Source organism: Dipteris shenzhenensis, chromosome 28 (genome assembly GCF_047967505.1).
Source record: "Dipteris shenzhenensis isolate YYH24624 ecotype China chromosome 28, Dip_SZ_1.0, whole genome shotgun sequence".
NCBI lineage: Eukaryota > Viridiplantae > Streptophyta > Polypodiopsida > Gleicheniales > Dipteridaceae > Dipteris > Dipteris shenzhenensis.
In genome coordinates, this window is record NC_141623.1 from 43,468,978 (window position 1) to 43,485,409 (window position 16,432).

General features: G+C 50.3%; 1 protein-coding gene across 4 annotated transcripts in view; it reads right to left on the bottom strand.

Moving 5' to 3' along the window:
* Positions 1–1,837: 1,837 nt before the first annotated feature.
* Positions 1,838–16,432, bottom strand: part of ATSAC1 (Phosphoinositide phosphatase family protein) — a 132,304-nt gene continuing 117,709 nt past the window's right edge. The window contains exon 14 of one of the 4 annotated variants that reach the window (XM_087399428.1): positions 1,838–2,497. In XM_087399428.1, the coding sequence (XP_087255554.1) occupies positions 2,258–2,497 (240 nt within the window). In that variant the 3' untranslated portion in view covers positions 1,838–2,257. The remainder of the gene's footprint in view (positions 2,498–16,432) is intronic. The other 3 variants (XM_087399425.1, XM_087399424.1, XM_087399427.1) reach the window with 3 other exon arrangements.

The following is a 16,432-nucleotide window of genomic DNA, read 5'->3' on the forward strand; positions in this document are numbered from 1 at the left end:
GGTCATCCATCTCCTTTTGGTCCTTTTGGAGATCAATTGCCACTATCTAGACTATGAGGACACCATATCATAGGGTCTCTATCTGTCTCTGCTTGCTCCTGTATGAAGTGAGATTGTCCCATCTCTAGTGCACGGAGGCGATGAACCTCCATAACGATATGCTCCTAGGCTTCCAGGTGAGAACAGGTATGGATATGGCATGAGATAGAGAGAGAGAGAGAGAGAGAGAGAGAGAGAGAGAGAGAGAGAGAGAGAGAGACCACTATTAAATTAAATAGTGGTCCATTTTACAACCATTGAAATAAGAGTCTCACAAATCTTTCTACATTGTATTTGCTAGACTATTTTTTGTGCTAGTTCGAGAATTTTGCTGCAATGTTCCAAGATTTCTTTTAAGTAGCTTCCAAACTTGTCGCTAAAGGCCAAAAAGCCTATGAGATAAATCCAATCATGCTGATACAACCCCCATGGGGGACTTGGGTTTCTAGCCCACCACCCTGGAAACTACTGAAGATGAACTGGAAAGAGCAAGATATGGATGAGCAAGAAACACATGAGAAAGAACTGGAGGAGCTCCAAAGTCTCCAATCATGTCCGATCATACCCTCGTTAGCCATTAGTAGTCTAAGCTCCTCACGGATCTAACTAGAAGGGGCTGAGCGATGGAGTAAGGGGGTAAGAGAGCAAGCATCCTTGACTTTTCGAAGCTTAGATGCCTAGAATTTTAGTTGATCAACGTAGCTTCCCCAGTCATGGATGTGAGGATCCTGTGATTTTGTGGGGTCCATTGGTATGCATCCACCACTTGCCCCATGTTCCATGTGAATATGGGCACGACCCTTTTATGACTGCAAGATCCTCCTCAAATGAGTGCTACTTCTCCAGTCTGGTAAACGTCCAATCTGCGTTCAATAAAAGTTTCTCTTGTTTCTTGTCCCTCAACCCAAGGTTGATCTGCTATGCTATGTTAGTGTCCATGGTTACAACGAGACTGCCACCTTCATGGTTTGAACTCCACATGTGACAACCTTCTTGGCGCTGGAGGCAAGCCCATCTGATGTGTCCTCCTATTCCTGCTGTATCTTGTTCACCACGGCCGAGAACTTGAGTTCCAGTTGTTGGAAGCATTGCGATAGCTCCAAGTTTTCTTGCTGCAACACATTGAGCTTTCTTGAAGTGTAGGAGGCAGAGAGATGATGTTCAACTACGAATGCCATTCAAGTACGAAGGGGATCAATAAAAAGAATTCCCTACTATCTTCCTTGCTCGAGTGACTTCCAAGGGCATTCGTACTCAAACATCAGATCTTGAGTACCTCGGCTCCCCTGCTACCTATGTTGTGCCTTCCTTGCTGCAATTCCTGTGGAGTGACTCCCAGAAGACTCCATTAAAGGCTAAGCGAGCGGCCCCAGGGGCGGGGGACTCTATAGAGCATTAGGAGTACCCATAAGTGACGTTGCAATTGAATTCATGTGGAATAAAAGAATGTAATGAATTTTTAGACTAGTTGACTACAAACTAATTGATGTGCCGCCTGGGGGGTTGAGAGGTGTGCGAAGATCTAGTGAGGAGGGAGCACATGAGGCTGGATGAATGGAGGAGAACCCACTGATAATCCCTCTTGAGTCATTCCCTCCCCCCTCAACTACTAAAGGACTCGTTATTCTTTTTCTTCAATATTGGGAACCTATACAGCGCAAAATGCTTATTGAACTGAGTAAGAGAATGAGAAAAATGAGGTGGCCAAGTCCTATTCCAAAGTTCGATTCTTGAACTCTGTAAAGCGACATTGAATTTGTGATTCATTACCATTACTCAGCTGCAAGTTAAACAAAACTATGTATTTTCTTCTTCCAAGCTATGTTTAAAGATGTGGCAATCTAAACCTGGATCTTCTTTTCATATGCTTTCGCCTCATTAACATTTATCAGAGCATTTTGTCTCCAAGCAAGCATAGTCAATCTTTCAGAATGTGTTCCAGGTAATCATTTGCATGCATAAAAGAAGGACAGTTTCATATTCAGCTTTGAAATCATGTAAAGGGTTAATTTTTTAATACTTCCACTGTTACTATATTGCCACCTTTCAATCAGCATATGGCAAGTTCTGCAGGTGTACCCATTCGCCCTCTAGCAGCTAGTTCAGCTTCAGCTGAGAGTTGACTTTAGCCTGTGCTTTCAAAGAAGAGAGAAGCACATCTCTGTTGGTGCTGTGTATTGGAGAGAAATCAATGAGAGGGTGAAAAGTCAATTCATGATTAGACATTGTAAAGTTTATCCCCCCCAAGGATCCATTGAATCAAGCTGTTTGGGTCCTCAGAATAAGATCCAGTTAAAATGTTGCCCAAGTCTTTGCCTAGGTCCTGATATTCATTCAAAGCAGATTCCATTGCAGATACAACAGCCTCATCCTCTGAATCGCGAATCCTATCAACCGAATCATACTTGCAATCTTCGTCCTCATTGGAACTCTGGTCAAAAGGATCCATTGCCGTGCCCTGAATAACATCGACGAAAAACTATTTACAAATTTCAGGTAGAAAGGTTACGACCAGTAAATTTAAAAGATGATATATACAAATCTACTTCGGTTTCATTTGGGAGCGATAGTCTATATTTATGAGACAACCAATACCTCATCCTGCAATCCTCCAATGGTGCTACTAGTTTATGTTTTCTAATATCAATCTGCCGATAAACTTAGATAGGCTCTAGACACCTTATAAAAGTTCTCAACAGCAAAATACTCAACATTAACATGGCACTGACAAGAATTCTCATGACTTCAAAACCTGTACAAAAGTGAACAATATTTAATTGAAAAAAAGAATACTTTGGTATTCCTTAACTCAATTTCTTGGAAAGATGATAGGCCTACATGGACAAGTCCACATAATCGCAATGAAAATATTACAGCTGCAAAGAAGAAAATACGGATCACATGATCATGACTCCATCTTTTTGTCTCCACTAGTAGATACAAAAGTCAAAAAAGGATAGCTTGCACAGGTCTAATCATGGAACGTCGATTAAGCTGAAAGCGTCAAGAAAGACTATTAATTGGAACCAATATGGGAGTTCACACTACTGTTGCTTCCCATATCCAGGACTTTCTCCACTATGCTTGTAATCTTAAGCTGTAGAGTAAAAATACAAAGAAAGCTCAAGCCTTGATGGATACATGTATGATCTTATAAAATGCCAATCAGACAACCCATGAATCTCCTTGGCAATCTTGGAAAAAGGATCATTTGAAGTAGGCCTATATGGCCCTGATGTTTTGGATTTAAAATGGGTCCCAAAGATCTTTCAAGTGCTGCATTTTCAGGGAAGTTTGGAGCACCTACACCAGCCGACTTTGACATTAGGGCACTGCTGCTGCTGTTCTGAATAAGGATTTGAAAGAGCAATTGGCTAATATTGATGAGATTACGCCTGATTCTCAGCTTGTTTCTAATACCCTTGATGGGTTGCCTGATTATTATCAAGGCTTTGCTACTACAGTGAGGTTGGTTGCAGGTGGCAATGGCAACCATTTCTCTTTTGACTAGCTGGTTGCTCTTCTCCTTCAGGAGGAGCAAAGTCGTGCAATTCGCAATGCTTCTATCAAGCCTTTGCTACCCAGCATAAACACAAAGGCAAAGGAAAAGTTTCAGCTGGTAAACCCCCTCATTCACATGTTGATCATTCTCATGGTGCCTCTTCTTCGGGGGATAATAAAAAGAAGAAGAGATGTAACTATTGCAGGAAACCTCGGCATGATATCTCTGAATGCAAGAAGAGAATTACATCTGAAAAGAAGAAGAAAGAGTCTGGTCTTGCAGTAATCTAGTTCTCCTAGTGCAGAAGATCGACATGAGTCACCTAATTTTGCACAAGACCAGCATTGGGCTTTCTTGGTTACATGTCAATATAATCCTAATGTTCATGATGTTCATGATGCCTACATGGCAGTTTCAGATGTTCATGATGCTTGGATCTTTGATAGTGGTGCTAGCAAGCACATCACTTCCTGATGTTCATGATGCCTGCATGGCAGTTTCAGATGTTCATGATGCCTGGTTCTTTGATAGTGGTGCTAGCAAGCACATCACTTCCTGCTGCAAGTTATTCAGCTCACTACAACATACATCTAAGGGGGGCAGTGTCAGATGTGCCAATAATGCATCATATACCGTGAAAGGTATTAGACAAGTTGCTCTTACTTCCATCTCTGGTGGTCTTGTCACTCTAGAGAATGTGCTTTATGTTCCAAGCATTCGCAAGGACCTCATTTCTATTTCAGCCATAGCTACATGTGGCTATCAGGTTCTTTTTCATGGTGTTCGGTGTGCAGTGTATGATGCTACACATGCCTTTACCATGGTCTCTACTGGCACATTGACTAGAGGTCTTTATAGGCTTGATGCTTATGACAGATGTTTAAATGATGCTGCACTTGCAGATGCACATGCCTTTGCTCTTGATTCTTCTACCATGGTAGATACCCATTTGGACACCTCAACTTTGGGGCTTTGGTGAGGTGAAGTTATATAAGAATGCTATGGTTGTTGATCTTCCCAAAATGCATATGCCTTCAAAGCATGTTTTTGAACCTTGCTTGCTTGGTAAGATGCATCGTTCTGCGTTTCCCAAGGATGGGAGACTTGGTGCCTCACGCAAGCTTTATCTGGTTCATTGTGATGTTTGTGGACCCATGCGGGTTGCAGCTCTTGGGGGATTCTATTATTTTGTCACATTTATTGATGGCTTTTTTTTTTCAAACAAAGGAACCTTCTATTAATGCTTGAAATACTTCATACAAAACAGCATCCCCAAAGGTACTGAGTATGGAAAAAACCGGAAAAGGATAAAAGAAAAAAACCGGCCTGTTCTAGAGAAACCCAGCTCACTGCCTAGGGGATCTCTAGTACTGGGGCTAACAGCCAAGTGGGTAGACTATACAACCAGCGAATCCCTCGCGGAGTGAAGATGTAGAAAACTCCTGTAGGCCAAGCCTTGCAGAATCGAGCACGCCTCTCGATAGTCGCTCTAGAGCCTGGAGTCCCACGCTCCCAAGTGGAGCGTAGAGTGTAGATGATATCCTGCCAAATGGCGACCAGGGTAGTTGAGGGCGGAGCCGGATGCTCACCCATCACAAGACTGCAGCGAGCCACCCAAATGTTCCACGCAGTGATACTGGCTACCACCTCCCAAGAAGCCGGGGTGCGTGCTGCCTCGCTGCATCATCATCCTCAAGGGGACACCTATCCGAGAAAACTGCCCCAAACAAACGCTGCCCCTCCAAACGCGAAGTCCCTCCCACCACGACTCAAGGATGGCTAGGTCAATCTCTCTCATCTACTGCCCTTTCCCTCGCAGATGCGCTACGGTGCCAAGCCTCGCCTCTACCTCCATGGATAATCTGCTCCATCTGCCAAAAGACCCGGCCGGACCACTGTCCCACTATGCCCAACCAATGTGAGTCCGCTATCCGAGCATACACCCCTCTTGATCTCGAATCTCTGGGTGCCACATAAGGGGCTGACGCTCAAGCTCCTCTCCGCATCTGGGCGGAGCACGAATGAGACCCCCTTCTAGTCTCTGCCAGACCCTGTGAAGGCTCCTCATCAAGGGGGAACCCTTCCATGTAAGGGGGGCCTCTGAGAAGATCCATCTGTGTGAAAGCTGCCACAGTCCTCCGGTGCGTGGGATGTTCCTGAGAAGCCCTCGCTGTAAGAGGAGCTTCCAAGGCTCTACACCTGGGATGAGGCCGCGAACAACCAACTTGCCTAGGAGGGCTCTACTCTGCATCTCCGCATCAATGATACCCAAGCCTCGCAATGCCTGCAGCATGATCACCGTCGTCTGCCAAGCGACAGTATTCCGCGTGCCGCAACCTGCCCAAAGGAAGTTCCGAACCAACCGTTGGAGCTGCCCAATGCATCCTTTGTGAAAGCACCAGCAAGAGGCGATATACTAGGCCGTGGCAAGAAGGACCTGGTTTGTCACTAAGGCACGACCTACAGGGGAAAGCTTGGCTGAGCTCCAGTAGAGAAGCTTGCGCCGAACACTCTCAAGGACCAGAGCGATCTGCTGCTCTACTGTAATGTCAATATCAACCTGGCAACCGAGGTATCTCGCTATCTGGCCCCGTGGTATCCATCTGCAGCCAAAGTCACTCCCCCACTCACGAATCTCATGTGTCTCCTCATAGCCCATGAAGAAACCTATGGACTGCCCAGTTGATCCGCGCACCCGAGGCCTCGCAGTAAATAGCCAGGGCTCCCCTGACTCTCTCCAAACTCGTTGTGGTGCCCTCAACATACAAGGCCATGTCATCTGCAAACTCAGAGTCAAGCAATTCCTACTCCTGTCTGATTGGGAGCCTCAACCCTCTGAGGCCCGCCACCTGTGATCTCAAATAGTAGCCCAAAGCCTCCGCCACAAACAAGACGAAAGAAAAGAAGGAAACAAATTTTATTAGAGTCTTTGGAAGACCGACTGGCTGGTGCATAGCCGGTGATGGGGCGCTGGCATCCATCAAGGGGTCCCATGCGTCTCAGTCTCCTAGAGGAGGCTCGACGCAAGACCAGATCCACCGTGACTCCCGTGGGACGTATCCCGAGTCTAAACAATGACGGGAGGTCCCCTAGAGTGATCTGTGTCCCCCCTCGATGTCTCGTGTGTCATGCTGCGATCGTCAGGTCGGGGTCTCTGTCACATCTATGGCTAGAGACTGGACGATCAATGTCACTCGATGGAAAGAACTCTCTGATCCTACTCTAAGAGGTGTCTGATGGTGTGGCCAAGTCCCGTCGCATGAGTAAGTACTCTCTGTGTCGGACCCCCTCGTGAATGAAGGCCGCGAGGCATCTCTGATTTGCGTAGGCGAGGAATCTGGAAAGAAACCCGGAGCCGTCTCTGAAGAGACAATGGTAGCGGCCTCGGATCTCATAGTACATTGGGCACCTAAAAATAAAATGCTTCTCCGACTCAACCTCCTAACAGTCGCACAATATGCATATGCGATGCTCCCTAGGGATCCCCTCTGCTCTGCCGCTCTCTATGCAGAGGCAATGTGATGATACCCAAAACTGTACGATGGAGATCCATAGTGAGTGAGGCATATGAAGCTCAATGTACCCTGGTGGTGTGATGAATCCCTCCTCCGAAATACGAATACAGTGATCTTTGTAGAAACTCAGCTTCACTAGAAGCTCCCTTGACTCCAACCAGGTCCTAAAGGTGTGTAGCTGCAGGAGATCCTCGAATGACCTGGTTGGTGTGTGGCCCGATCGGGATGGTGGGTGGGAGTACCGGAGGGGCATCTAAACTGTACTGAAAAGGAGGTATCCTATCGATGTGAAACCCTAGTCTCACAAACCATCTGTGAGTCCGTGCATACCAACATCGCTCGTCTCCCTCTGCTGCCAACCTCATGGACGAATCGAGAGCTAACCATGGCAACCTCTGTCTCCCTAATGTGCAGTCCCCATATGATCTAACCCGGTGTAGATATGTGATGGTCTGAAAGGCTGCATCTAGATGGAGTGGAGAAGCACCAAACTCGGCCTGAATGATGTGATGTGGTACAGATGGTTTCCCCAGATCATCCATGAGAGCATGAGGGTCTGCAAGCGCTCCACCCGTGTCCACTCTATCTCTGACATGTCAGGTCCCCAACAAGGGCTGCCATACATACCGGCTGGTCGGACCAAGGAGTCGAAGAGAAGAGCCTTGGTCCGAGGATCCTGAAAGTGTGAGTGGAAGAACTGTCTCTCCAGCCGAGCCAGTGAGGCATATCCTTTGCTCAGTCTGGCTGCATCGCTGGTCTCATCGTGAAAATCGGGCCGGAGAAGATGACGCCCAAGTAAGTGTATGAGGATACGATCTCAACTAGTGACCCACCGAAAGTAAACTGCTTCCGTTGCATGTTTGCTCAAGAGGTGTTTAAGATCATGACCTTGGTCTTGCCAAGGTTGACCTCCAAATCATGGGATGGACAAAAAGCCTGCAGTGCATCCACGTGTCGCTGGAGCCCCTCGGGTGTGGACGACAAGAGTGCCACGTCATCTGCATAAAGAAGAATCCTGATGATGATCCCGGCAAGTGAGCAACCAGTCCCTCCGAACGCCCCCATGAAAGTCTCCAACTCATCGATATAGAGGCCAAATAAGGTTGGTGATAAGGGACAACCCTGTTTAACCCCTCTGGTACTCAAGGTCTCATCTGTCCAACCTGCGCCTATCCGAACTCGGCCTGAGAGTCTCTCATAAAGTGCCATGACTGCCCAAATGATCTCCTGATCAAATCCCAGTGTCTATAGGCGTGTGATGAGACGAGCTTGAGGTACTGTGTCAAAGGCTTTGCGGAAATCCACAAAGCAGCAATATACCCTCTCCTTCCGTGATCTGGTCTCCTCAATGACACTCCTGAATGTGAGTATGTGATCCATAGTCCCATGGTCTTGCCTGAAACCGGCCTGATCCTCTACTCTAAGCCCTCTCATCTCTGCGAACAGGCTGACCGACGCATCCAATACAGCTGCATAGATCTTGGACATCACATGTCCAATCATGATAGTCCTGTAGTTACTCAGGTCCATGGGATCCCCTACCTTGTGGATGGGGGTGATGGTGTTGAGTATCCAAGTGCGGGGGAAGCCAAGGCAAACAGCGTCATTGAATAGCTTTGCTAGATTGGGACTAAAGTGTCGATCCCATATGCGATAAACGCAGTGCATAGCCCCTCGTGATCCTTAGCTCGGCCATTGTGCAGTTTCAATGTCGCGTCCTTGACCCCCCCTCTCGTGAACAACGTGCAAGTGGTGGGGCGAGGTGTGTGTATGAGATCTGGAGTGGGCTGGTGTGGGACATCATAAAGATGGTGTGCATACATGTCCCAGACTCTCGTGTCGGTGAGGGGTGATGGAGACCTATGCTCAAGGAATCTCTGCCAAAAATCCTTAGAGTTGTTGCTGTACAAGATGTTCAACAGCTCCTCCTCATTTCGACGAAGAAATGCCTGCTTCTTCCGACGTACGAGACGTCGATACTTGCGTATCGTGTCTGGTGTGTTCGGAAGGTGACATCTGGTTTCACGGAGCTGTCGGCAATAAGCCTTGCACTCCTCATCGTATCAGTTGTCGCAACGTACAGAACCAAGAGGTGGTGGTCTAGTGGACTGTGTGGTGTGGGAAAAGATTTGGAGGACAGCCTCGTGGAGTGTGCGACTAATCAGGGGCAGCACGGTCCTCCATGAGTGGTATGTGATCGATGTAGGTTAGGAGTCTGTTTAGGCGTCCAAAGTAGGTTGGGGAGAGGCTATGATCAAAGCGTATATCGTGGTAGGTGTCATGCTTTCTATGTGGTGTGTGTGGTGTGGCTAAGCGTGGGGTGGTGATAGTGAAGAATAGGTATGTGTGATCAACTCCTAGAGGGAGTGGTGCTACGGTGAAGTCGGTGATACATGAAGTGAAGGTAGGGGATCCCATGATGTAATCTACTACACTAGTGCTTCCCCCGTGTGGGAAGCAAGTAAAACCACCTAAGGAGGGCCATAGGTCAAGCCCGTTGTACATGATGAGATCATGCATCCTGCCCAGATCAAGGAGCGTGTGTCCATATGGTGTAACACGCCCGTGTCGGTCCGATGAGGTCCTGGTCATACCTGCTCCGTCTAGGTCCATGTCTGGTAGCATGATAGAGTCGTCTCGGAGTCCAGGAGTGGTGCCTGGCGCGTGCTCGTCCTGCCGTTGAAGTCCCCAACAAGGAGAACTTCCCTGCGGGCTGAAAGGTCTGGGATATCCTTATGTAAGGGTGCATATGGCGATGTCTCACCCTCCTCTCATGCCACTCTGGCGAAGTGGGATGTGTCTGGCGGGAAGTAGCATATTGCTATGAAAAGGTCACGGGTGTCTGTGCGTCGGATCCACATCCACATGAATTGGGAGTGTGCGTCCTTCCTCTCAATGGAGATGGCTCCAATGAGGGAAGACCTGTACAATACTGCGACCCCTCCTGTATCCCTCGTCTCATCCGTGAAGGCTGACTCCCATGTGTAGCCACTGACTATCGGTAGTGGACGCTCTAGGCTCTGGTGTGTCTCCATGTAAAAGACTATGCCTCAACCTATATAAGACTCCGAGAAGTTCCCTGGGTTCGACCATAAGGTACCATTACAATTCCAAATGGTGCAGGCTAGGGTCTCGGAAACCTGAGTCTCATAGGCCCCGTCCCCCTAGGGGGTATGGGTGGGAGCCCGACAGGTGCCAGTCAACAACCTACCATCTCGGACCACGGCCCATTTTCCCTCATTACGAGCAACGTCCCGCTACTATAGAAGAACTCGTCGCTCCTCAATCCGTAGTGTGTCAAATCTTCGTCCATGGACAGGGTGGGATGCTCTCGTAGGGCGGCTTGGCGTCAGAGTGTCGCTAGTCGAGCATGTGAATCTCTGAAGCAAATGACTAGGGGCTGCTCTCTGTTGGGGTCCCTCCCAACATGCCATGCTCTCTCTATGCCATGGTCGGTGACCCCCATGGTGGTGGTCACAAAGGTGATCGCCTCCTCCATGGGCGTCGTAGTGGTGCTGGTGCTATCTCGCATGATCCCTCATATCCGGATGTTGAGGGCCTTCGAAGCCCTCTGCTGCTGCTCATGTATGGCGGCTGAAACTGTTGCCTTTGCGGGCTCCCATTTCGCCACGTCCACCCATCTAGTCATCTCTTCTATAGCCGACTGTATCATGGCTATCTATGCCTCCATCTCTATGACTGGGGTCCCTCCAGGCGCTGCTCTGAGGGTCCCAGGCTCCTCTCGAAGCTGTCATGTCGTGTCTGAGCCCCTGGATAAGGATCCCCTGCTCGTGTATAATGCGGGCCTGCTCCTGGGTGTATCGGGCTTGCTCCTAAGTGTAATGTGTCAGCTCTGCCTGACGGGCCCGGATGCTGTGTATCTCAACCAATAGGGAGTCCCAAGCATCTGGTGGGGACCTAAGATGTCCTGGTCCAGGTGGGAACGAGTGGGCAGCCCTGGCGGACCGAGTGAGAGAGAGGAAAGACCTCGCCCATGTGTCCTCCAATAAGCATCTAGCTAGAGCTTCCCGCATAAAGTGCAGAAACTCCTCTAACCCATCTGTCTAAGAAACCCAATCTCCGCATAGTACCCTCCAGGAAGGACCACTCCACCCTATCGTAGGCCTTCTCAAAATCCAAGAGGACGACCAGCGGATGTGACTCCTCCCTGGACCAATCCACCGCCTCCCAGAACGTGAAGATGTTGTCCATGATGCTGCGCTCCTGGACGAACCCTGTCTGTGTGTCATGGATGATGTCAATAAGATGGGGCCGTAACCGCACACTCAAGACCTTGGCGAGGATCTTGTATGTAGTATCAAGCACAGTGATCGGTCTCCACTGCCAAATGTCTGACCTATCTCCCCCTCTCAGGATCAAACAAATCCACCCCCTGCTTAGGGACTGAGGGAGGGAGCCCGTGTCAAAAATCTCCTGGCATGCTAGTCGAAAAGAGGTGGAGATAATCTCCCAGAAGTTCCGGAAGAAGGCCAAAGTCAAGCCATCCTCACCAGGACACTTCTAGGTCGGGAGAGCCTTGAGGGCTTCCCAGAGCTCCTCATCCCTGAAAGGGTCCTCTAGTGTGCTGCATAAATCATGCGAGACTACTATCGGAATGCCACAATACCAGCTGGAGTTATCCTCTCCGTCTAAAAGAGCTCGCTGTAAAAACCCGTTGTAAGGTCTAATATCTCCTTGCGGATCTCGGAGACGCTGAAGCTGTGTGCTTACCGATCGGGGCCCAATGGTCTAAAAAAACTGCTTCGTCATCCTATCTCCTTGCTCTACCCATCGGGCCCGGGAAGAGTGATAGGAGAACTCAGCCCGTCGAATCTCCGTGTCCTGAAGCTCCAGGCGAGCGCTCTCGAACCTGTCACTAAGCCACTGAGAACTTGGGTCCTGCTCCCTGAGCCGCTTTATGCAGGCTAGGTCTCGCCTCAAAGCTGGCTCGCGCTCCTGAAGAGGAGTCCTCCCCCTGAGGCCGTGAGCCTGTAACTCCTCACTGCTCCTCTCGATCGCATCGGCCACCCACGAAGCCCATCCCTCGCACGATATCATCTCTGACTGCTCCCAAATCCCTGCCATGACCTGGTGGATCTCCTCGTCATGCAAGAGGTCCTCTAGAATGCGGACTCCCTTCTGGAGAAGACCTCGACAGGGCTGATCTAAGTGAAGTATTACCGGAGAGTGGTCTGACATCTTGGTACCTGCCAGAATCCCGTTAGAGCCGCCTCTATGCATTGCCCAGTCGCCAATGTAGAAACGGTCTAGTCTCTCAAGCAGTCCATCGTGTCTCCTCTATCCGAAAGAGAAGAGGAGAGAAGAGGAGGCTGCCAGGTATCCTGCTGAAATCTGGCTCACGCCACGTGGCTCTGTCGTCGTTGATCATGAAAATGAACTACTCCTAAATGCTACGCTCTGCTACTGGCATCTCAGAGAAGGAGGCGCCGCCCTGCTTGTCTTTCCCCAAACTCCAGGTTGTTGAAGTGCCCTCCAACAATAGAGGTGTCTACATCTGAAAGACACTTTGACAACCTCCTCCAAAAGCTGGACAGTGCTGTCTGCATGCTGGGCATACACGCTCAGGATCCCAATCCTGGACTCTCCCGTCCTAACTCCCATCCAAAATGCCCGTCCTGGGATAAGCTCGCCCTGATCGTAGACCTCTGGAGCCAAATCTGTGAGATTGAGACCCCTCCGCTTCGTCCTACTATAGGGGACCACTCCTCCGGACCTCTCCCTGGGAGAAGGTGGTGTCGCTAAGGGATGCCCAGGTTGGAGGTTGGGAGCTAATGACTGGGAGGACGAGCCCCGTCCTTCTAGCTCCCTCCCTGAATGGACCTGATGCTGCAATGAGAGAGCAGAGGGGGACGTCGTCTTACCCTTGCCTGCTAGCAAGGGTGTCGAAGTAGGGGAGAGGAGGGAGGCTGAGGAACCTACTACGGAGGTGGGGAGGGGGGCAGCGGGGGAGGGAGGAGGTGGGGGGGCAGAGGGAAGGGCGCGGGTAGTGAGAGTGATCATAGCAAGAGGGGCAAGGGAGGTAGGAGGGGGCGGGGGGAACCCAAGGGGGGGGGGGGGGGGGGGGTTGGAGGGGAAGAGGGGGAGAGGGAGGGGGGGGGGGGGGGATAGGGACGACCACTACTAATCAGGCTTGCCGCGGCTCTGGATCCACTCCTCAGCTGCTGCCTGGCTAACGTCCACCATCACCTCATCACGAACTCATGGGACTCGCTGCTGATACAAGGGTGGATGCGGACACTGAACCTCCATCATGGGAGGATCATCTTGTCGGGTGGTGGCCCCTCCCACTGGGAGAGGTGGATCTCTACGTAAGGGCTCCTGTTGCTGCTACTCCTCCTCAGGTGCCTTACGGACAACCCTGTCTCTCTCTATGCATCTGGCCCTCAGCGCTTGCAAGCCTGTTTGCTTGGTGCTACTCGTGTCTGAGGGGGTGCTGGACTCTGGTCTGCTGACTCTGCCTACTCTGTGGGGGTGGGGGGGGAGGCGCTCGGCCATGGCCACGGGGGCAATCACTAGCTAGGTGACCCATCTGTCTGCACCGAAGACACTGGCATGGTAACCCAGAAATCTCCACTCGCTGGCGAAGTGTGCCCCCTTCGAGAATCTCTCGGAGGATCAACTCTGGGAGGGACTCTGGGCTCTCAACCACCATTCTGATACTGGGGACCCCGTCATTTGCTACAACTGAGGCGGCCGACTCTGACGGAGACTCAAGCACAATGCCAAATGCCCAACCAATGGAGAAGATGGCTCGATACTCCTTTGGGAGCCCTGGGAAGCGGAGCGTAACCGGAATACGGGGAACATGGTGTGGCGTGTCCATGTCCTCCACTATAAAGCCATGGTGCAAAGGAAAGAGGTACACCAAATGCGGGTCAAGGAGGATGGGGCTCTGCTCCACGACGAGTGTCAGGGGAGCTCAACTGGATGAGGAATACACCTCTTCCATAAGATGGTGACCTCATGGATGTGGTCACCCTCTAATGCCAAGCTCGCCTAGATCCACTCTCGCACATGTCTCCTTGTAGGCATGAGGCCCACAATTCTGCCCACGATCGCCTTGTCCTGGAGGGACTGAACTACCTATTGTACCTGTTGCTTGTCAGTTGGGGAAAGAAGAACCTTAATGGCTGTGGGATTTGAGGGTGCTGCCATAGAGCCCCTCTGGCTAGACCAAGGGTCACCACCAAGATTTTCTTTCGCCTTAACAAGCACAAATGCTCACATTTATTGATGACTTCACCAGGTACACTTGGATTTTTGCCTTGAAATCCAAATCTTAAGTTTCTTCATGCTTCAAGCATTTTATTGCCTTGGCTGAGAATGAGAAAGAAAGAAAGAAAGAAATTTTATTAGAGTCTTCGGAAGACCGATGGTTCTATGAGACTGAAACAAAACCTGATATAAATCACAGTAAGGGTGGAGCTACTCAAATGAGCATCATCACCCGTGCTGAATCCTAAGTCTAATAATACATAATCAAATACATCTGGATGTAACAATAAAAAGAAAAGGACTAGAGCGGAGCGGAATTCTCCGTATGTCATGTCACCCTGGCTGGTGCATAGCCGATGATGGGACGCTGGCGCCGTCAAGGAGTGCCGTGCGTCTCGATCTCCTAGAGAGGCTCGACACAAGACCAGAGCCACCGTGACTCCTGTGGGACGTATCCCGAGTCTAAACAATGATGGGAGGTCCCCCAGAGTGATCTGTGTGTCCCCTCAATGTCTCGTGTATTGTGCTGCGGTCGTCAGGTCGGGGTTTCTGTCACGTATGCGGCTAGAGACTGGACGATCAATGTCACTCGATGGGAAGAACTCTGTGATCCTGCTCTGAGAGGTGTCTGATGATGTGGCCAAGCCCCGTCCCCTGAGTAAGTACTCTCTGTGTCGTGAATGAAGGCCGCGAGGCATCTCTGATCTGGGTAGGCGAGTAATCTGAAAAGGAGCCCGGAGCTGTCTCTGAGGAGGCAATGGTAGCGACCTTGGATCTCGTACTACACTGGGCACCTGAAAATAAAATGCTCCTCCGACTCAACCTCCTGACAGTCACACAATATGCATATGCGATGCTCCCTAGGAATCCCCTCTGCTCTGCCGCTCTCTATGTGGAGGCGGTGTGATGATACCCGAAACTGTCCGATGGACATCCGTAGTGAGTGAGGCATATAAAGCTCAGTGTACCCCGGTGGTGTGATGAATCCCTCCTCCGAAATACGAGGACAATAATCTCTGTAAAAACTCAGCTTCACTGGAAGCTCCCTCAACTCTAACCAGGTCCTAAAGGTGTGTAGATGCAAGAGATCCTCTCTAATGACCTGGTTGGTGTGTGGCCCAATCGGGATGGTGGGTGGGAGTACCGGACGGGCATCTAGATTGTACTGAAAAGGAGGTATCCTATCGATGTGGAACCCTAGTCTCACAAACCATCTGTGAGTCCGTGCATACCACCATCGCTCGTCTCTCTCTGCTGCTAACCTCATGGAGGAATCGAGAGCCAACCATGGCAACTTCTGTCTCCCTGATGTGCAATCCCCATATGATCTAACCCAATGTTATATGATGGTCTGAAAGGCTGCATCTAGCTAGAGTGGAGAAGCACCAAACTAGGCCTAAATGATGTGATGTGGTACAGACGGTTTCCCCCAGATCATCCGTGAGAGCATGAGAATCTGCAGGCGCTCCACCAGTGTCCACTCTATCTCTGACATGTCAGGCCCCCAACAAGGGCTGCCATACATACCGGCTGGTCGGACCAAGGAGTCGAAGAGAAGAGCCTTGGTCTGAGGGTCCTGGAAGTGGGACTAGAAGCATTGTCTCTCTAGCCGAGCCAATGAGGCGTATCCCTTGCTCAGTCTGGCCTGCATCGTTGGTCTTTGTTGGGGTAAAGGCACATTGCCACCCTTTAAAATGTTAAGACCACTATGACTGTCTTAAGACAGTCATAGGGTGAATCCCTAATCCTAATAAAACCTATGAGTTTGTGGTGTGGCTCAACACTTCTTTTACACACCCACACTTCTTGTGTCTCCCTCTCTCTGTCTCCTAATGTTCCACTCCCTCTCTCTTTCCCTCACAAGTGGTATCAGAGCTACCCCCTCCCTCTCACTCCGGTCTACCCCTCCCTCTCCCCTCGGGCCTCGTGCCCTCTGGCAGCGGTGTGCGAGCAAGGCGCGGTAGCAGCAAGCAGGGCGCCACCACGCGCAGCAGGTGCATGACCCGCCGCACGCAGCAGGCGCGCACGCAGCCATAGCTGCAGCAGCAGCTAGCTACTGCTAGCTGCTACCCGCCTACCGACGGCCGCAGCCTATCAGGCGGGCACAGCCAGCGCGTGCATCGCGCTGCACCGGCCGCGC